Source organism: Pezoporus wallicus, unplaced genomic scaffold (assembly GCF_028554395.1).
Source record: "Pezoporus wallicus isolate ANWC-B61680 ecotype Strahan unplaced genomic scaffold, APGP_CSIRO_Pwel_v1 contig_4710, whole genome shotgun sequence".
In the NCBI taxonomy this organism is placed as follows: Eukaryota; Metazoa; Chordata; class Aves; order Psittaciformes; family Psittacidae; genus Pezoporus; species Pezoporus wallicus.
In genome coordinates this window covers 3,170,719-3,192,433 of record NW_026640647.1, presented here as the reverse complement: position 1 = coordinate 3,192,433, position 21,715 = coordinate 3,170,719, and the positions used below count along the sequence as shown (strand labels likewise).

Sequence of the window (21,715 nt, the reverse complement as noted above, 5' to 3'; positions counted from 1 at the left end):
AATTAATGAAAGAAACACATAGTTACAACTCCAGCAATTTTTCAGTGGCTGACTAGAATACAAGTGAAGAAATTGTTTATTCTCTATTCCTTCTTTCTTGATTTTGACAGCCTCATATTTTTACAGTGAAAATCGAAGCATAAGTAGTAACCCCAAAATATTTCTGTGGCATGTGGCATTTAGTCTGTTGTTATTTCCTTTTTTAAGAACGACAGACCTAAAATGCTGTTCTAAGCCATTGGCAGCAGTAATAGTGATAGCATTTTAGTTCCTTTTTTTTTTTTTTTTGCAAGTTGATATTAGAAAAAGAAATTAAATTTCTGTAATTCATTTTTCAGTCACCTGAATATTGCAAGAAACTTAATCTTATCTCTAGAGATCGATTGATATTTTTATTGTTTGCACACTATAAATACATATTATACATTCGTATTGTAAAGAACAGTCAATCGATAATATAAATGCCAAGAATGTTCTACTAATTCTTGTGTTATTCTGAAGTGCTACTGGAGAATGTCGGGGAAGAACTTGATCCTATCCTAGAGCCGCTTTTGCTCAAACAGACATTTAAGCAGTCAGGGAGTATATGCATGTGCCTTGGAGATGCCATTATCGAGTATGCTCCTGAATTCCGCTTTTATATTACAACTAAGCTGAGAAATCCACATTATCTTCCTGAAACATCTGTTAAGGTGAGAATTTTGTAAATGAATGTGCTACTCTGTTTTAATTTTAAAATGATTCCTTGGCTAAAGCCAGGGAAGGTTTTTTGGCAATTTTTTTTCCCCCCTTCCCTGCCAACATTGCCTTTTTTTTTTTTACACTGCTTGAAGACTAGTGTCACCTTAGAAGTGTTGACATTTCTCATATCTAATACTTCACCTTGCAATGCTGTCATTCTTTCATACTGTCAGTTCTTTAATTGAGTAATTTTATCACTGTTCCCAGTCTGTATCTCCTGATGCTATTTAGTCATCTTTTATTATAAATATATTTTCAAGGGTTTAATAGAATAGTCGGCTTGCATTCAAACTCAGCATTAGGCCTGCATATTTGTGGTTTTTATATGTAGTATGGTTAGGGACAGGAATCTGAGGAATTCCTGGCATTGTGCCTTGTTTTTATCAGATAGAAAATGTATTTACAGATTTATATAACTCCAGGTACTCTTATTTTTCTATCTTAGGACAAAAAAAGGTGGTTTCCTGCTTTGAAAAATTGGTGTTTTAGTCTTTTTGAAGTTGCTTGGGAGATGTATTCCCCCTTTATTATTATTTTTGAAGAACTGTTTATAGAAAAGTATTGCAAATTTACAGTTTGGTTGAACATAGACTATACTGAAACCCAAATCCTTGAAATCAAACTTTTTAAACTATTATGACATTCAGTAAGCTGTTTTGACAAATGAAGAAGTACTGATGCAGAAAAAAAAAATGTACATATGTGTTTTAAAGCTATATGAATCTTCTCTAGTTGGGTTCCATGCAGCATGCAGTCAGACATCAGCTGTTAATTGCTCTAATAAGGAGCAGTTCCTTCATGCCATGGTTCAGTACACTCTCAGCTACACCACACACTGCTGAGCTATCTGACTTAAGGTGGCTGACATACAGGGATCAGAAGGCAGAAAAGTAGTATCTCAATATCTTGGTCTGAAACCAATTTCAGCATCCACTGGTGAATTTGCCATGAGGTTTATTCAGGAGCTAGCTAATGAAATGAGTCCATGGAAAAGGTTATTGATACGGCTTTCATATCTCACAGAAAAAGACTACTGAATTCTAATGTGACTTACATAGTGAAGCCTGCAAAGAGACATAGCTCATGGATTTACAAGTACCTGCACATATATGTATTTGTAGTTATTAGCCATTTGGAGTAGCTTTTTCCTGCTTCTAGAACTATTAATTAAATGCAGTAAAAACCACTAAAAAAAAGTCAGATAATTTTCAGGACTGCTGAGGGAAAGGTGACTTATTCACACCCATATGAAATACCAGCCTGTCCTTCAGGGACCAAGGAGAAACGTGGAATGTATACAGCAGTTTGTGCTTAGACCTCAGAGGTTCTGATGGCTGAGCCAGCCAACCTTTTAGAGCGTGGCAGCTCTGATTAAAAGATAGCTCATAACATTGTAGCTAGCCTTTTAATTTGAAAAAGAGAAATTGGGCTTACAGAAGACTCTTGGAAGTTTTGAAACAGGTCCCTCTTGTACTTCCCATTACTAAAATTGTTAAATTAGGTGTGGAAGAAATAGGCCATGCTGTTTGTGAAGATCTTACTGATTCTTAATGTCATATAGACCTGAACCTCCTCACAAAATTCCTGTGTAAGAACAGTGTGATGTGCTCCTAAATTGTTTTTTTTTCAGTTGAGGCTGTAACAAAAAACTATTAGTAATGTATTTTAAGAAATACATCACATTTAAGAAATAGTACCTTCCTAACTTTACAAACAAAACTCATGAAACAAGACTCAATATTTGGACAACTTTCAGGTATTAGTGGCAGAAGCAGATCAAGACAAGTTAACTTCACAGGTATCCCATATTGTAACTGATCATTATGTTGAAGATGAATGTTTTTTGTAAATATAAGTCAATGGTATCTGTACCCCCCAAAAAAAGCCTAGAGAATCTGTAGTTACTATTACCTAGTCAATGAATTAAAACCAGTACTGTAATCAATCTTGATGATTTTCTTGGTTTTGGACTATATGCATCAAACTGTTTTCTACCCTTCTGCTGGCAATGTATTCCATCCCTTTCTCATGTAAAATGCTGTCTGTTTTTGCCACTTCTTCAGCAAGATTATGTGGGTTTTTCTGGATCCATTATAAATATGTCATAGCATGGGAATTCTTTTAACAATAACTATTTTTCCCAGTCACTTATTTTCTCATGAAAAAAAGAAAACATGTTGCTATCCTAATTCTAGGGTACAAATATCCCTGTAATAACACCACCACAAATTGTATGTGAACAAGGCCAATAGAGAGAAAACATGTGGCAGAGACAATAATAGTTTGAATTACAACCCCAGCATGTATGTTACCACTTACTTTATGAAAACAGCAAAAATTTCATGGGGGAAATGTTTCTAAACACCAGCAAATGTGATCTACCTGGTCTTTATATTTTTGCAATATACTGTGCCAGCATCCCATTTGCACTGGGATGTTCAGATGGAACAATTTTGGAAAACAAATGATGATCACATTTACTTACAAAATCTGTACATTAAATTGAATCTTCCATTCATAGAAATGTTTTGCTTCTTTCCCTGTGAAGGCTGTTTGATATAGACAGGCATGAAATGGGCAGATCCTTCTTGAACTGATATTCAAATATTCAGTGTAATTTTGAGGAACAGAATGAAATTCTGTAAATTTTTGTCACATCGCTTTTGTAGTTAACTTTCTGGGTTAGTCCTGAAGTTAGCTTTCTAACATAATCTTAAGCCCTCAGCTGCAATTCATTTACTCTCAAAGTTTGTTTGAGCATAATACATGACATTATATAAAACTCATCTTGTAAACAAGCATTCTAAATTGCATCTGGCCCTAACTGTTCTATCTCTCAAAAATATTTCTTCTAACAGGTAACATTATTGAACTTCATGATAACTTCAGAAGGAATGCAAGATCAGCTTCTTGGAATTGTAGTTGCAAAAGAAAGGCCAGATCTTGAAGAAGAAAAACAAGCCCTCATTGTTCAAGGGGCTGAGAATAAAAGGTATCAAGATAACTTCCCTTGTTAGAGACAGAAGCAGATTTCTGTTTAAGGAACTACAGTCATGGGAAATGTACTTGAGAGACCCTTTTTTTGTTGTTACTGTTTGATTTAACAGGAAATTCAAGACTGCTGTTTTTGAGAGCTGAAACCTAGGCTTCTGTTTGGGTTTTTTAGGTGTATTTGGATGCATACTCTTATTTATCTTCTTACTGGCTGTGCCTTCTTTCTTCTGATATGGTTTCCTATTTGTGGGATTATTGAAAAACATTAAAGAACTTAATTGCAGGTTGTGTGATTGAAAAATGTAACTCTTGATCCTGTCCTCTGGTTTTATGCATCCCTTCAGTGATGTTGGCACATGATTTGCCATCCTCACAAATTTTCATTAGATATTAAAGGTTGCCTTTTAAAAATGTTTTCATTGTGTGCTAGATTTGCAGTGATTTTACATGGCAAAGGGCATCTTTCCCCATGGGTCAAAGAATGAAATGTGCAGTATTCAAAGTGGTTTGTCATTTCCTCCCTTAGCCATACGTTTTTAGCCTAAGTGGATATATTTTTAACATATTTAAGGGAATGTTTAATAAGAAAAAATGTTTCTAATGTAAGTTGCATACCAAGAATAGAATGTACACATTGTTTTATTTTATAAAAACTAACAGAAAAGAGCTGTAAGTTTGGTATGTAAAAAATCTCGTTTATTATTTTAGGCAGCTGAAAGAAATAGAAGACAAGATTTTAGAAGTTCTTTCAGCCTCAGAAGGAAATATTTTGGAGGATGAAACTGCTATCCAGATATTATCTTCTTCGAAAGTTCTGGCTAATGAGATTTCTGAAAAGCAAGCTGTAGCTGAAGAGACAGAAAAGAAGATTGATGCTGCCCGTATGGGCTATTTTCCTATTGCTGTCCATTCGACAGTCTTGTTTTTTTCTATTGCTGATCTAGCCAACATTGAGCCAATGTACCAGTATTCACTCATGTGGTTTATTAATCTTTTTGTCATGTCTATAGATAATTCAGAGCAATCAGAAGATTTACCAACAAGGTAAGAGTGATAATTCACCATTTGTAGTTAGTGATGTATTTCTAGTTACTCCAGAAATGTTACTGTCATTTCTCCAAAGTGTATTGTCTCAAGCACTGCATTTTGAAATATATTTTGTACATACCTATGTCAGATATTTTCAGGGAAAATGATTTATTCATAGGAACAAAATGGTAAAATATATTACAAGTGTAATGTATTCCACTACTTCTATTTAGTAATTGCTACCTCAAGTCGTGTGTGAAATTACAAAGTATCAGATTAAAGTGGCCCACTTGCTTTGATTTTATATTTCATCTAGTGACTTTGTATGTCTTCAAGAAACAGATAAGAAACTTTTTCACACCACTGGTGAGAGAGAATGAAGTCTTGTGGTTAGGGTTTTGGCTGTAGAGTGTGCAAGGCACTAATTATCAACACAACCATTTTTTATTTAGTTCAGTTTCATTATTTATTTTCTTTTTATAAGAAGGTATCTCTCTGTCTTCCAGATTGTGCATGAGAACAGGAGAAATCGCAGTTTTTAATGATCTGAATTTATTTTACATGTGGTGAACCTTGCTATTATAATTACATTAGGAATGTTCAAAATATATCCTTGAAGTGAATTGTCTACACAGAGATTGTTTAAAGAAAGTTTTTCAGTGTTCTGTCACATCAGTTACTAAACTAGTGGCTTTATTTGATCTTCAAATCACAGAGCATTGCTTGTGTTACTTAGCTATTTTCCTCTTCATCAGTCTTGATCTTCTATCAAAAGTTTTCCTCTTTTCAATTATGATTGTTCACACTTAGGTTTCTGAATGATCGCTATCTTTGAACTGGAGGAATACCCCCTTGGTTCCTCCCTATCAAGGGATTGGTGACCTATGTAGTTGAAAAAAAAGCCATAGTACACAAAAAGCCAAGTTTCACATCTTTGTTACAACCTTGAGAGAAGCGTTTGAAATCCTTGTGAAAATTCAGATATTGCATTTCTAACCAACTAAATGGGCTTTCCCTTTTATGACTAGGAATTCAAACTTAAACCTTTATAAAACAATAGATGGCCTCCTTGTTTTGTATTTAAAGAAAAATATTTATAATAAATCACAGAAGTGTAAATATATTTGTAATATAGTACGTATTTCAGATAACCTTTAAAGATGGACTGTTTTGGTTTTGCCCCTGGTATTCATATTCATAATGAGTTTTTAAATTGCTGCTCTTTTCTGCCTGTCCCAAAAGGGACCTCTCACTTCCTCTGAAAATCACGTGTTACTAAGATATAATTGCACTTCATTTTTTTTATGTTATTTACTCACAAAATAGTACATGCATTTAGTGATTGCTTGGGGGTAACTGACCAGAGAGTATATTAGAACAAAGAAGATGCAATGATTTGTAATAGGTTTACAGAGCTGCACAGTCTTTAGAGTGGTATTAATGGAAGGTTCTTTTTCTGACACCTACAGGTTGAAGACTCTCAAGGATCATTTTACTTACTCACTCTACGTCAATATCTGTCGTTCCATCTTTGAAAAGGACAAGCTGCTCTTCTCTTTTTGTCTAACTGTGAATCTCATGAAACATGAAAAATTGGTAATTAATAATTTGTAGTAAAAGAATAGAAAAGTTTAGAAATAACTAGATCACTTAAGCCTCAATTTTGTGTGAAATTTTCATTTCAATAAGCAATTTAGAAGCACTGAAAAATATTCTCTAAAATAAATACATAGCAAAAAGGTATGGCAAAACTGAGCTAGATGATAAAAGTTTTTTCTAACCGTTATTTAAACCAAAGCCTAGCCCGTGTTGTTCTTACAGAGAATGTTTTATGAAATTTTACTGTAATTCTGAGTTCTAAGAGAATATCAAAATGAACTGTAACCATTGATTTGAGAAACTACTTTTTCTCACTTAAGGTGCTAAATGTGTTTATTTTTTGTGTAGAATTCCTCAAAATCACGCAATTCTTTACAAAATGTTTCTTACCTGGACTTTTAAAATTCATAATGAAGCACACAAATTTTAACCGTATATAAGCTTTTAGTGGTTGTATAGAAGCTTTTTCAACTAATGCAGTAATTCAGATAAATGTATTTATTTCTTACATAATATACTAAAACCATTAGATTTTATTTATTTAGTCCTGAGAAAAATGTTTTTCATTGTAGATTAATGAGAATGAGTGGCACTTCCTGTTGACTGGAGGCATAGGTTTGGAGAATCCCTTTTCTAATCCATGTTCCTGGCTTCCTCAAAAATCATGGGATGAAATTTGTCGACTTGAAAATTTGCCATGCTTCACAAATATTAGTAAGGATTTTGCACAACTGAAGGATGGATGGAAATCAGTATACGACAGTTTGGTATGTTAACATTCCTGATTGCTTGCATTCATAAGCCAATTAACATACTGAAAATATTTATACAGGGAAAAGAAAGCGCTGTCATTTTACACGGTATGTTCTTACATATATTAATGCAAATATTTAAGCAAATAGTGTGTAGTAGATCATTGCCAATTTGTCAGGTGGCTTCTGAATAGCAAGTCAGATTTGAACTTGGATGGAAAAAAGGCAACAAAACCTGGAGTGTGAAGTGGGAAGGTGAAACTTAAATTTGCAAAATTAAGGCAACTGTTTTCCCTTGTCAGTTTATACATTTGTTTACCAAGCTTTGAAGATGCCTTTTCCTGCTATTACATAGTATGCTGCTTTCCTGAATGAGTGTAAAGAAACCAATTACTGTCATGTAGAGAAACTAGACTGGAGTTTAGGAGACCCATGATTCCTTATTCTCACAGTGACCTGATGTATGCATTAATGACTTTGCCTATCAAGAAGCAGATGGGAGGAATATAATAAAACAAACAAAAAAAAGACTTAATACTAAGATTAAAGTGCCCATATTTAGATTCTAAGGAATCAGTGGTGAAGTCAAAGACAAAGTGCTCATTGTACACATACTTCCTGGACAAATGACTAAAAGTTATCCTTCTTTCCTACTTGCACTATATCTGACCATAATCACTTCCATTTTCAGATAATGCTGTCCATTTGTGCTAGTCCATTGAACCACTTTTCTTACTGTTAACTTAAACGATGAAAATTTATCAGCAATATTCAGTCAAATGTCCCAGGACTTCCTACACCCATTTAACACACCATGTGTTTTATTCATTGTAAATGTCAAGGATTTTGAAATCCTGCCTATTTAAATGTGGGCTTAAAGATACAGTAACTTGAGGACTTCTGTTCTTTGGGAAATAGTTGCTTGGAAAATGAAAAAAAAAAAAATTATGGTATTTGTAAAAGAGACTGAGGGAGAGGAAGACTATGTCCCCTTTGGGATTCTAGCTTTTTAAAGCAATGCCCAATATAAATGAAAGGTGCTGACTTTCAGAAGTAAAAATTCTTAGCCAAACGGAAATAAATAGAAGTTTCTTCATTTAAGTGGTGTTGAATAAAATGAGACCTGTGGAATCAGGTCATCAGTTAGTTAACTGATAAACAATCTGATAAATAGTAATACTGAAGTAAAGAACATTCAGTTATTGAACCTCCAGTGCTAGGAAAGGTATTACCTATCACTGTTCTAATATAGCAGAGTCACTATGCCTTTTACCTGTTATGTAAAAACATTTTCCTTACCTATCTAGCTTTAATACTACTACTTCCATGTGAATGCACTATAATTTTCAAAAATGCCAGTTGATGGTCTTGGGGAAAATTCCTTTTTGATAGCTGCATTTATTTCCTTTTAATTGCCAGTATCCCCAGTAATGTGCAACCCACTCTTTCCTGTATTGTTAGTGATACACAAATCTTTTTAAAATGGCAGTTTCATGCATGTATCCATTTGCGTTAGAGAGAGAACACACAAATCAGTGTTGCTTGAGCCACTTTGTCATCAGCAACCATATGCAGAATAGGACTTTTTCAAAGGAGTTTGACATGCACTTTTCTCCTACTATTATAGATCAGCTCGCTTCCAAAAGTAGGGAATTCCTGACTTCAACTCCCCAGTTCAAGGATTCCATGTATTTTATCTAAAGTTATATTCTGTATCATCTTGGAGCAGGGACCGAAACTCACTTCTCTGCTAGCTGGCTGACTTGATCTCAAAGCTACTGATGCGTCCCTTCTCATGGGGAAATTAAGAGTTTTCAGCACAGTGGCAATACTCAGTGGAGTCCTCAGTGTTTCTCAATTCACTCAGGTTCTTGCAAGTGCAAGAAGGTCATGAGCACAGAAAATGTTTCCAGAAAGGCATAATGTCCTTCTTTCTAATAAGAAGTTAACATGGCACACAATGACTGCTGTTCCCAATCTGATAACTGCAGTAACAACAGTTGGATTATTCATAGGCCATTTACAAACTAAGTTCCGTGGTGCACTGTTTGACTTAAGTTCCCAATTCTTGTTTTCCTGCACTCATTTTCTGCATTCAGATGTAACCTAACTCACAGTTGTCATATAATGCTGTAATGATTGCCATTGATTATATGGCTATCATTGTAATACTGAAGACTGACACCATAATTCAGTTCTAACAGAAAGAGGGAGGTAAAGTGCATTTTCAGGTTTCTTCCACCTCATTCCTTCTCTGCTTCCTAGAGAAAAAATTTGGTTTATTATCTTCTAAACACTTAGAGATTACTGTAACTTGCCTGCTATAAGAGATGCTTCTTAGCTATACACATATATTTAAAGGTTGTTTGCGTCTTTTGCTTTTTGGTTTTGTTTTGTTTTTTTTTTGTAGTTTTGTTTTAAAGCATGTCAACCCCATTCGTTTCTGTAGATTAAGAAATACATCATGTATTAATGTGGCATATTAAAAGATAATTTACTCTCACTACAGGTAATTCACAAATGTTTTAAATAATGTTGAAATGCGTGTTTTTAGAATCCTCAGAATGAAGATTTTCCTGCACAGTGGCAGGACAAATTGGGGGAGTTCCAAAGGATGCTTGTCATTCGCTGCCTGAGGCCTGATAAAGTATGTATGAAACTTTCATTCAAAAAGGTCTGTCCATCTTGGAAGCTAAATGTATTTATAACCAGGCATTGTAATTGTGTTGTCTACAACCATTCTACAAAAGTCTGTCATAAAGGAAAACAGGAATTAATGAGATTTAAAAAATAAAAATCAGCAAGTTTAAAATTGTAATTAAAAAAGATACTTAAAACAGAAGGTAGGCCTTTAGGTTTTGTTAAGCTTCATGTGAATAACCAAAATACCCAGAGTTCTTCTTCCTTTAGACTGTCTTACAAACCTTGTGACTTTCCTTTCTCAGTACATTTACTGTATTTGCTTACACATCTGTTTTGATGGATGTCATTATGGTGACTTTTGCCTGATCTAAGAAGATAACATAGGTGCTTTAAAGGTGGCAATTACTGCAGACACAGTGATCAATTTTGTTCTATGGAAGGTGTTTTGAAGCAGAGCCATTCTGATTTAGTCTGTCTAGCTGTAAGGCTTGAACATGGCACAGGTCACAAAAGGTGCTTAGAGTTACAAATCTTTATTCCAAAAAAGTCAAACCCCTAAAAGCTGGAATACAAATATTTGCTTGGACATTTGACATATATACACAGGTTGAAGGTACTATTATTAGTCTACACCTAGCCATAATGACAAAGCATACTGTGAAAGGTAAGAGGTAATATAAACAATTAGGGCTTCTATTCCAAAAAGCCTGTGAAAGGAATTCACTATACTTCCTCACACAACTGTTTAGCTTTACAGTAGTATTCAGATAAAAATATAAATGTTTGTACCATATGAAGAAGAGAAACCTTCAGACTTTACACTTCACTGTTGGGTTTTTTTGACTGGCGGTATAAGCTTTTAGAATGTCAGGCAGATGGCTCAGCGTGGAGAGACACTGGTGGAATTGGTGTATACTGATGCTTGGAGACAAAGTTATCCAAAAGACGCTGCCTAGTTGCAGTGACTTCTTCTTCAAAAGCATTTATTATGCTTTTGCCAGTTTTGCACTTAAAACAAAGCAAAAGATTGGGACTTTCAGTTGAGCAATTTAACTGTGTAGTTCAACTACCTTAAAAAATTAGATCCTCAGAAACCTACTAATCTCCCACTAATTCTAGCTCAGAAGTCTACTTTTAGCCTATGGTTAATACTGCTACCTGAATGATGCAGTTTGCCAGCTATTTCATATGCATAGTCCCATTTGATTCAGGAACTTCTCAACTCCTCTTGCCAGTAGGGTTCAGTGATCACTTTCGGGTATGTCCACTATACTTTTAAAGTATACTAGAAGTGTTCAGGTCCAGATTTTAGCCAATAATGCACCTAAATCTTTACTTCAGAGTAAGTTGTGTTCTAGCCTTACACAATCACTCCTTGCTAACGGTTGGAAATACTAGAGATTAAAGTTCTTTTCATTCTAGTTTATATTAAGATTATTTGGTTAACACTTACAAGGAAGGTTCTCAGCCGTGTCATCTCCAGCATGTAGTACTCCTCCATGGTCAGGTCATCAAAGGGCTTAGTGAGGGATAAAAAGCCACAGTTGTAATGTTTCATGTGTTCATTCCTGCAATGAAAACAGAGAATAAGAACAGATATTAAACCCATGCAAGTTCCATTTCAAGCAATAAAGATACCTGGACAATTCTCTTCAGTACTTCTGCCATCTACCATATAGAAAACATACAGAAGTATGTTTTCTATATCTCAGATAAAGCCAAACTATTTCAGTTACTGGATAAGATAACCTTTCAATAGGCTTCAGTTCCATGAACTGCTACAGAGGAAACTGGTAACTTTATAATGAGTAAGGGGATGTTGTCAAAGAAGTTTGGAGGAATTCTTCAAGAACATTGTCACATCTGTGCTTACCATGGATCATCATCTGGTTCCCAGCCTTCCAGTTCTATCAAGCAAAAGAAACATTTTACTACATCTGGTTCGTTTTCATCTGGACAGTGGATAAAGCCCGCCTTTGCCATCTGTAGGTGACAATTTGGAAGTTTAGAGCCTCATCCAACACACAGCTCATGTTCACATCAGTAAACTCTGAAAGCTCACAAATAATGCCTCTCCCCACAATGTCTATCAGCACAGATCAGAGTGAAAAGTACATTTTAAGTGCAAGGGCTGCAAGCAGGCAGATAAGCAACTAGTAAATGAACAGGCTGCAAGTAGCAAACAGATTTCTGCACAATTGTGGCATGTGTGGGCTGCCAGAGTAGTTTTGCTCTACCAGAAAACATCTAGTAGATGTTGTCACGCTACACATGCATTTCAGTAGCAGTGCATGGGATCTGCCATAGCCAGGACTATAGAGAGTATTTTTAGAGAAAAATTAGCACAAGACCATGGACATACAGAATCAATAAGTTATGCAAGTAGAATGCTACATCTTTAACTGGCCACAGAGGGAGCGCATCTGGTCAGAAAACTAAAAGTACATTTGTTTCAGTTATCAAACTTCACATATACTCAGAGGACTCTTGCAGTGCAACTCATCTGAGATCCAGCCTGGAAGTTTTATATATGAGCCAAAGTACAAGTCAAGTGGATTTCCATTTATTTATTTATTTTTAATGCTCAAGCCAAAGGCTGCAGGGACATAAACATCAAGTTCTCTACAATTTAAGTAATTTCAATTTCTGAATTTGAAGTAGTGATCATTCTGCTACTTCATCCTTACTGCTGGATGTCTGTTTGTTTCTTCTAATGTAGGGTTCTTTTTTGTGAATGAAAACTTGCAATCAGAAAGACTACATAATATAAGAATTAGCTTTTAAGCAACAAGAACATAAAATGAGTAAAAACAAGAGAAGTAACTATATTCAGTTCTGTAGCTAGATATGCAGAAGCAAGTCATATTACTACAGTACTTCTGAGCAGGGAACAGGCTTAGCAGAAGCTCACAACTCTTCTTGAATATGAATATACTTAACAAAGCTTCACATTCATGCACAGTATACAAAAAATAAGGCATAGCCAAAATAACCAATTTCAGACTTACATTCTCCGGAGTGCACTTGCAATTCTCCCTAAAAGGCCAGTTTGTGAAGGTTTTTAAACGGTTCTCATATTCATACATATCCTTAAAATCAGTCAAAAGCTTGGAAGCCGAACCACATTCTTTCAAGAGCATCTCCATCTTTAAAGCCTCTAACTAGTGTAGCCTACAGCCTCCCTCCTGCTCCCAAATTTAAGGCATTATACTAATTGGTGACACAATGCACCTGTAAAGCAGGGTAAGTTTTAAAGTAAATAAAAACACAGGTGAGTTTGTGAGCAGGACTGTCAAGAGCAATAATGCTATTGGAGCTTTTTCCCTTATGTCACATTCTGTCATATATTTATTAACCAAAAACACCTATGCTAATGTAGTATGAAAATTACCGAAGTTGTTGAATTAACATTGCTGTTTGAAACCTTTATCATTTCTTGAATTTAGTGTTCAGATATTAAAACTCAGTATCACATTTGTGAACACTATTGCATTCCTTGAAAGGGGAGGTGGTTATGGTACAGCGCTCCAGCGTGTGTCCATAGGTAGAATGAATAGTGATAGTTAGAAGAACTATAAATAAGAGTTTACAGGATGAAAGCATTAAGCTGACATTTTATAAATTCTCTCTCATTTTGGCACAGAGCCCAGCTGACTTCAGTAGGAAGTTTAAACACTAGTGTGTACAACAGGGCTGTACACAGCAGTTTTCTAAGCCAAGATTTTAACACCTTTGAAAGGTGTTGCATTATGAGATTTGAAAATTGAAATCCTCTCCAAAATACAGATCAAGTAAGTGCAGGAAAAAGATCTTTTTTCCTGTACCAGCCCATTAGTCTGTTCTGATGTGGCGACAGAAATGAGATTAAAGATTATTTGCATAGGACTTCCAATTTCAACCCTCTTAGAGCATCTCTTTTTTTTTTTGCCTAGATTTGCACCTGCTAGATCGCTGATTCCTCTGGGACTGTACCTGATTTTACATGCAAGAATGCTGTCCTTGAAATTTATATGAAAATATTTAATGTGTGCTAATGCTTACACAAAAATGGGACATTTAATTCTATTTTTCCTTTTCTTTTAGATAATACCAATGGTGCAGGAATTTATCACTCACAACCTGGGCCGTCCATTTATTGAGCCACCTCCATTTGATTTGTCAAAAGCATTTTCTGACAGTCATGCTTGTGCACCGCTGATCTTTGTACTTTCCCCTGGTGCAGACCCCATGGCAGCCCTTGTCAGGTTTGCTGATGATCAGGTATTTTAATATCTCCAGGCTTTTTTAATGTAGTTGATGCGTGTGTGTGTGCGTGTCTGCGTACGTTTGCATGAAGCAAGGAACTTTAGATAGATTAGAGGTTTTTAGTCAACTGGAATGACATGAAAAATAAGATTTAAACTGTATTTTAATATATGCTGTACATTAAACATTTAAGGAATACATACAGATGTGAACTCTCACACCAAAAGGTTTATTCTATTTATGCAGTATTATTCTTTCTTATAACATGCTTTCTATATGCAGAGATACGGTGATGCAAAGCTTAGCTCTCTGTCACTTGGTCAAGGCCAAGGCCCAATAGCCATGAAAATGATACAGAATGCAGTAAAGGAAGGAACATGGGTAGTTCTGCAAAACTGCCATCTCGCAAGTTCATGGATGCCAATACTGGAAAAAGTCTGTGAGGTAAAAATAAGTATTTCCTTATAAATACTTTTGAAGGCATGTCTGATCCATTCAGGTGATTGAAAAGCCAGCTTAGCAATATTTCATCATGATTTCCATCTTAGCAATATTTCATGATAATTTTTATTATATAAAGGTAATCATCACAGACTAATTCTGACTTTTTCCTTCTGCCTGCTGGAATAGAAAGTGCTCACAAGCATGATGGGTCTGGCCCATTCCCTGGATGGTAAATCCCAGCTGCTACAACAGTCTCTTCAGGGCATCATATGTCATATATAGATATGACATATCATATATAGCAATAGACATATGTCAAATGTCTATCACTGTAGAAATGCAGTATGCTAAGGAATTTTACTCTTGAACAGCTATAGGTTTCCAAAGAAGTACTAGTGTATATTTCTTTCTTGTCTTTCCCCCTTAATAAACTTAACACATTTCTGATGTGATACTATCACTATAGCCCTTCCCAGAACACCTGTTTGACATTAAGTGCATTTTGGTCACATATTCCACAAACATGCACAGAGAGGACAAATTCTAGTGCAGAATACTGAAAGGCTTCAATAAAAATACACCAGCTTTGGAAGGGAAGTTGTCATTTATAACCGTGACTTTCACTATAATCTCATATAAGTATCTAAGAAATTAAAAGTATAAATGGCTTTAATAATAAAACTTGTGGTGTGTATTAATTTAGTGTGTCTTCCAATTGCCCATATTTATACGTGTGTATTATAGGAGCTAAACCCTGATACAACACATCCAGATTTCCGACTTTGGCTCACCAGTTACCCATCTGCCACGTTCCCGGTGTCTGTACTTCAGAATGGAGTGAAGATGACTAATGAAGCACCCAGAGGTTTACGGGCCAATATAATTAGTTCGTACATGATGGATCCAGTATCTGATCCTGAATTTTTCAACAGCTGCAGCAAACCAGTTAGTAATGTCATCCTGTAACACTGCAAGTCAGTTAAAGCAGACCCTGATGACTCTGTATGTGTGCTCTGGGGGAAAAGAACCTCCCAGATTAAATAGTTGTCTTCACTGCAATGAAACACTTTTGGTTACTGGCAATAATGAAGTTATTTGTTTGGGGGTTTTTTAATTTTATTACTTTTCTCCTACTTCTTCAAGTGAAATTTTGTTTAACTCAACAGCTCTTGAGTTAAGAATGTCCCCAACACAGTAAGACTGGTGAAAAAAAGTCTTTTCATAATTAGATGTCTGTTTGGAAGCATATTATTTTACGTTATTTTTCTATAATTAATATAGTTCTAAATGAGGTAATTCGCTTTGCTGAATAGTCTCAATTGAAAAACAAAAGTTCTTAGTGAAGTTTTTCTTTACAGACCTCCTTCTTGATAAAGAGAAAACCAACCCCAAAATCTCAACAGAGATATTATATGAATGAACAGTGTTTTATAATACGGTGGTGTGAAAAAAAATTCAGAGATCTGTGGTCTCATACACATAGTTGTATGTGACACGTATATTAGGTATACGTGCATATATACCTTTAAAATGAAATTGCTTTGAGGGTTCACAGAGTTTTGAGTATTTGGAACTGATGTTTATGAAAACTGTTGTTTATGCCTTAGTATGTCAAGAATGAGCTACCTCTGACTTACAAACAGTATATTAGCAGAGCAGGAGAGGCTGGCATTTGTGTGACTCAAATACAGCACCCTTATACAGGATGTGATTAAAAATTAAATGGTTTAGACCAGCCATGATTAATTAATGTTGTTGCATTTGGCTTTAAGGCTGAGTTCAAGACATTGCTGTACGGCCTTTGCTTCTTCCATGCTCTCGTGCAAGAAAGGCGGAATTTTGGACCATTGGGTTGGAATATTCCATACAGTTTCAATGAGACGGACTTGCGCATCAGCGTGCAGCAGCTTCACACCTTCCTCAACCAGTACGAGGTACAGCAACCTCTCACTGTGGTCACCAGTCCTTGCTTGCACTTTCTTGGGCTGTTAGTGCACGTACCAAGGCAGGCTGGGTGCTGCCATAGCAAACGGGGAGCACTGAATTAGAAAGCAAGGTCTACTTGCAAGGTACTAACCACAAGCATTGTAAGTGGTTAGTGCACCATGATCAGTATATAACTAATGTGGGAAACTTACTTTCAAATTACAATTTAGAAGTTCTGCCACGCAAAATAGAGCAGCATTTGTTTGTTCCATACAGTTGCCTTATTCGTTGGAATCTTATCCTGTCTTTAGCTGTGGATTCAGCTGATGGTGATGTTACTGCAAACTAAAATAGAGTACTAAAATACTTACTGCTAACTATGATTTACTCAATGATAGGGATAATATTAGACCCTGGCCTGTTGTAGATTAATAACCATAATCTATTTGTGTAAACTTGGCAGGTGACATTTCCTTCCCTGTTTGCAGAGCTAGCCAGTGTTTCAAAGCTGCTGTGGAATTTGCTAGCAATACATGACACTTCCTTATGTTCCAGATTTCTAGGCAACCCACTATAGACAGAGTCTGTTAAAAGTTGTGGCTGGGGGCAGGAAAGGGGCGTTAGTTTTACACTAGTGTCAGGCTGGAGTGGTTTTGGTTATCAGTGTGGTTAATAGGTAGATTGTGGTTCAGCATGAGAAAGTAACTTCAAGAAAGTGTTTCTTTCCCTGCAGAAGAGTTATGGGGAGGTGTTGGTGATGGAGAGAGAAGTATGTATAGAGAAACAAGAGATTTTGGTAAAGTTTTCCAAAAACATGTGCTCATGAAGTTGTAGCTGGACTACTACAGAAACTTTTGAGGCTACTGTTCTTCAGAAGATGCAATGCTGGGTGACTCAATGGATGATTATTAAAGTAGTTGAAGAACAGATCAATGCTACAAGCATGAACTAGCAAAAGTAACTAACACTTTTTAAACTTCCCAGTGAGAATTCTGGATGACTTTCAAACTACAGTCACACCAGTAAGGCTGCCCAGAGAAGTGCTACACACTGCAGTTCAGATCATTGTCTTGCTTTTTTTTCAGGAGGTGCCATATGATGCTCTTCGCTATATGACTGGAGAATGTAATTATGGTGGCAGAGTCACCGATGATTGGGATCGGCGTACGCTCCGTAGTGTTCTAAACATATTCTTTTCCTCAGAAATCGTTACAAATGTAGATTATAAATTTGATTCAAGTGGCCTTTATTTTGCTCCTCCTGAAGGAGATGTAAGTATCCCAGAACAACAGGATTATCAACTGCTTATCTTTTGCAAAAATAGATCTCTCTTTAGTGACGTTGCTATGAGCCTCAGAGCTTACTGCTGTCACTGCCTGCTTTTGTGGCTTAATCTCATGTTTTATTAGAATTTCTTTCATTGACTTCTAAGAAATGGAAATGATGTCAAAAACCCACCCCAACTACTACCCACTACTACATTGCCTTTGTTGTGTGTGAGCCAGCATCCTTAGGGGATGGTAAGAGAAAGAGCCTGCTGCAGTTAAAAGCACTACAGAATAGGCATAAGAGAACTAGTTAATCATACCTGCTGTAGCTAAAAAAGACATAGTAATCAGCTTAATGTATTGCACAGGAGAGTGTGGGTCTATAGGGTTTGTGTTTTTTTTTCATTTTTCAGTACCAAAGCTATATTGACTATACAAAGACACTTCCACTGAATCCTTCCCCAGAGATATTTGGAATGAATGCAAATGCAGATATTGCCAAGGATCAGTCAGAAACACAATTGTTATTTGACAGCATTCTTCTTACACTGGTATGTAAAGTGTAGAAATCACAAACCATCTTGCCGTAATATTCTACTCTATCTCTACATTAGTATGTACGCTTTTCTCCAGTTTTTACTGTATGTTATTGTGTTGTGTCTTAATTATGGTGAAATTACTGTTCTACTTAAGAATCTTCTAAGGCTTTTTTGGCTGTATTTTTTCCTGTCTTCCCAAGGAAATGTACCTTCTACACTTCCCAGCTTTTAATAATTTACAACTTCTTGGCCATTTTCAGTTGAGTTTGAAAGCCAGGTACAATCAAGGAATATTATAATTCCTGTAAGCTTCATGAGGAAAATGAAGAACAGAGACTATGGAGAACAAGGGGGACAGCGAGATAGAACTTGTTCTGTGCCGTTTCACAGTACCTGGCCAGCCACTGTGCTGATGGGTACACTGGAGATGGGGGTAGAAAGATTGGTTTACAATGGAAGCAGGATTTCCACAAAAAAATGAGGAGGGTACAAAGATGTAGGAAACCAAATTTTGTTAGCTCTAACTAATTACTTATTGCAATAATATAGGCAATTCTGAAAACAAATTAATTTCAATCCATCACAGGGAAAGAGGGTTGGAACTGTAATGGTCTTTTAAACAATGCCTTTGTAAGACCTAAATTTTCCTGCATTTTAATTACTCTCCTAAGTCCTCTTTCTCAAAATAAATGTGAATTTTTGGCTCTCTGATAGTCCCAGGCATCTGCTGGTGGTGCAAAATCCACCGACGAAGTTGTCCATGAAGTCACAAATGACATCCTGAGCAAACTTCCTCCAAATTTTGACACTGAAGCAGCAATGAGACGATATCCAACTCTTTATACCCAAAGCATGAACACTGTGCTTGTACAAGAGATGGGACGCTTTAACAAGTTACTGCAGACGATAAGAGACTCCTGTATTAACATCCAGAAAGCGATAAAGGTGAGCTGAAGACAACCTTTAAAGGCATTTACCTAGAACCTAGACTTGATCTCTGTCAATGCAAGTGCCCAGCAAAACTGACCCTGAAGTTGGATTCCGGTCAGTCAAATACTTTAAAGAATCCAAATTTGAAACATTTATTGATCTGTATCTTAAAATCTGGTAGGAGTACAATGGACTGTAACAGTACTACAGTGCCTACTTACAGAAACCAAATCAGGAGGTTTTCAACTACAGCTTTTCCAGCAAGACAAGCAGTACTTAAGTGCAAATCTGTTTTTCTGCCTCGCTGGTATGAAAGACTTGAAGCACCTCACACAATTTCTTACAGATGAAAGCAGATGTTCTCAACACCTCAAATAGCAACTTACTGCCACTGAGGATTCCACTTAAAATATCACAGTCTAAAGTCAGTGTTCGTTCTCAGGATCAAAAGGAATAAGAAGCTACAGCTGTGCAAAATATAAGGGGATAAAAAAAAAAAACCAAAACTCCACAGAAAAAACACAGGGAAAAAAAAGTTCCAAGGAATTTTTACATATCCCCAAAACCACTACTCCTCTCCCCATTAAAGCCAAACTACAAGCTAAAAAGTCTGCCACTTCCGAATAAGGCACTTGCAGCAATGTCACAGAGTTTTCAGGAAACTTTAAATAATGATAAATAAGAGCATTTACAGCTAGTAAACTCAGAGAAGACCAGTGGGATTGAGTGCACCCTCAGCAAGTTTACCAACCACACTGATACGTGGTTTGGTTCATACATCTGTTGGACAGAGCACTACGTTGATTAGCATTAAAACAATCTGCTTAGGCAACGTATTTTGATATCTTCCTTTCCAAAATTTACTTTAGGGGCTAGTAGTGATGTCTGCTGAACTGGAAAAAGTGGTGGATAGCATTCTGAAAGGCAGAATTCCAGAACTATGGATGAGTAAGTCTTACCCAAGCCTCAAGCCTTTGGGCAGCTATGTGACTGACTTCCTTCAAAGACTGAAGTTTTTGCAGGTGAGCACACTCCATTTATTTACACACATTTGTTCAATGCTGTTTATTATTTTTGCCTGTTGATGGCAGGTGACATCTCCACCAGTGAACATATACATGCCATTTACTTCCACTGACTGGGAATAACTGACAGGGTCAGTTCATCCGCACATCCATTTTGTACAGCCCTTTACCCATCACAGCATCTAATGAAGCGCTACATTTTGCCACATACCCTCCACCTCACAAAGAGCGAGCTCCTGTGTGTCAGTAATACTGTACAACAGAACTGGCCGCCTGATGTAAATTTACTAAGGGCCTCTTCATACAGATCTGGTGATGGTAATGAATTTAATTCAAAGAGAACTTAGTAAAATACTGCTGAGTTTCTTTTCCAGTGTGCGACCTTATAAACATCTGAACACAAAATCTTTATGTTCAAAGTCAAATACCAAGCTTTCAGTAAAATGCTGAAAGCAAGCTGGATGAGTTAATCAATCAGTGGGGCTCTTTCACCTATAAGAGTGCATTCCCAAAACTTGACTTTAAATGAGTAACAGCTAGAGTTTCAGCACCATTCTATGGCTTAGTAATCACTATCAACTTAAGAAAACCAAACTTAAAGCAGGTCACCCTACTCCATACCTGTTGTAAAAACAGGTCCCAAGATAGAACTAAAATCAAAAGTAAATTAAAATGAAATTAAAATATAAAAGCAAAAGCAACACCCAGTTTTGGGTCTAGCAGGATATTCACAAATTCTGCATTTCCAGAGAACCTCCATTTTATGTGCTGGGGACACGTCACGCAGTCCCCATGCCTCGGTAACTCCCACTTTTATCTGTAGGAAGCCTGACAGTAGCTACAATGATGATTTTTTATTTCTTGGGAAGAAAACTTACTAGCAGAGACAAAAGGTGTAGTTTCTGCATTGTAATTCTCTGCAATGTAGGAAATTTTTTCAGACATTATTCAAAACTGGTGTTTGCAGCAATCAGAAAAAGGTCTTCTTGCACCCAGTAATTATTCACCATTGCAACGGACCTCACAAGTATTATAACCCAATCCAACAAATATTGTCATTTTTTAAAATCATTTTTCTATAGATGTCTCCACAGTGTAAGTTATTAAAAACAGAACAAGATATTAACCAAGCACAAAGCCACAAACACATCCCGCTACGACCAGATTACTTGAATTATAAAACATATTGTCTCTCCTCATCTTCAGCTTGGCGTACACACTTAAACACGTGACTTTGACCCTGGAAGGGAAATAATGATCCTTTCAAAGAGAAAGCGGCCTGCAAAAGAGATCTGTCATTTGCACAGAAAACAAAGATACATAAGAAGGGAGAGAAGGAGGATTTGATGAACTTAGAGGGATGATGCATGTTTAATGGACTTATTGAAACTAATCTTATTTTATGTGATTTTTTTGTTTGGTTGTGCTCAGCCATCCAAAGTTCCACTGCTTTCAGACAAGAACCAAAAGCCCCAAGGACAGCCCTGGATTCACAAAGCAAGAAATTACTTCTGCTGTTATTCTAGAAGATATGTGCTTTCCTAAGTACTAATAAAATCAAAGGCAGATTTGTTTGGTTA

General features: G+C 36.3%; 2 protein-coding genes across 5 annotated transcripts in view; one reads left to right on the top strand and one right to left on the bottom strand.

Moving 5' to 3' along the window:
* Positions 1–21,715, top strand: part of DNAH7 (dynein axonemal heavy chain 7) — a 108,500-nt gene that overhangs the window by 80,677 nt on the left and 6,108 nt on the right. For all 3 annotated transcript variants that reach the window (XM_057419911.1, XM_057419910.1, XM_057419912.1), the window contains 14 exons: positions 502–692; positions 3,600–3,733; positions 4,444–4,779; positions 6,234–6,360; positions 6,936–7,130; positions 9,670–9,762; positions 13,842–14,018; positions 14,286–14,447; positions 15,192–15,392; positions 16,220–16,381; positions 17,459–17,644; positions 18,055–18,192; positions 18,895–19,125; positions 19,980–20,132. In XM_057419911.1, coding sequence (XP_057275894.1) covers positions 502–692; positions 3,600–3,733; positions 4,444–4,779; positions 6,234–6,360; positions 6,936–7,130; positions 9,670–9,762; positions 13,842–14,018; positions 14,286–14,447; positions 15,192–15,392; positions 16,220–16,381; positions 17,459–17,644; positions 18,055–18,192; positions 18,895–19,125; positions 19,980–20,132 — 2,486 coding nt within the window. The remainder of the gene's footprint in view (positions 1–501; positions 693–3,599; positions 3,734–4,443; positions 4,780–6,233; positions 6,361–6,935; positions 7,131–9,669; positions 9,763–13,841; positions 14,019–14,285; positions 14,448–15,191; positions 15,393–16,219; positions 16,382–17,458; positions 17,645–18,054; positions 18,193–18,894; positions 19,126–19,979; positions 20,133–21,715) is intronic.
* LOC130604939 (baculoviral IAP repeat-containing protein 5.1-B-like) lies at positions 5,442–12,904 on the bottom strand. 2 transcript variants are annotated; one of them, XM_057419922.1, is made up of 4 exons: positions 12,767–12,900; positions 11,632–11,741; positions 11,212–11,326; positions 5,442–5,646 (listed from the first exon to the last, which is right to left on the bottom strand). In XM_057419922.1, the coding sequence occupies exons 1-4, from the start codon at positions 12,896–12,898 to the stop codon at positions 5,590–5,592; spliced, it is 414 nt and encodes a 137-aa protein (XP_057275905.1). In that variant the 5' UTR covers positions 12,899–12,900; the 3' UTR covers positions 5,442–5,589. The 2 variants fall into 2 exon arrangements, with proteins under 2 accessions (XP_057275905.1, XP_057275904.1); XM_057419921.1 differs by lacking the exon at positions 5,442–5,646 and adding an exon at positions 10,278–10,766 and having other exon boundaries at positions 12,767–12,904.

What these genes read in the sequence shown, in the direction of transcription:
- LOC130604939 (XM_057419921.1), bottom strand. Translation starts at nt 12,904, where the DNA reads ATGGAGATGCTCTTGAAAGAATGTGGTTCGGCTTCCAAGCTTTTGACT. An exon ending in GCAAGTGCACTCCGGAGAAT is followed by an intron (nt 11,742 to 12,766) that starts GTAAGTCTGAAA and finishes TGTCACCTACAG; the next exon opens with ATGGCAAAGGCGGGCTTTAT. An exon ending in GAACCAGATGATGATCCATG is followed by an intron (nt 11,327 to 11,631) that starts GTAAGCACAGAT and finishes TTTTCATTGCAG; the next exon opens with GAATGAACACATGAAACATT.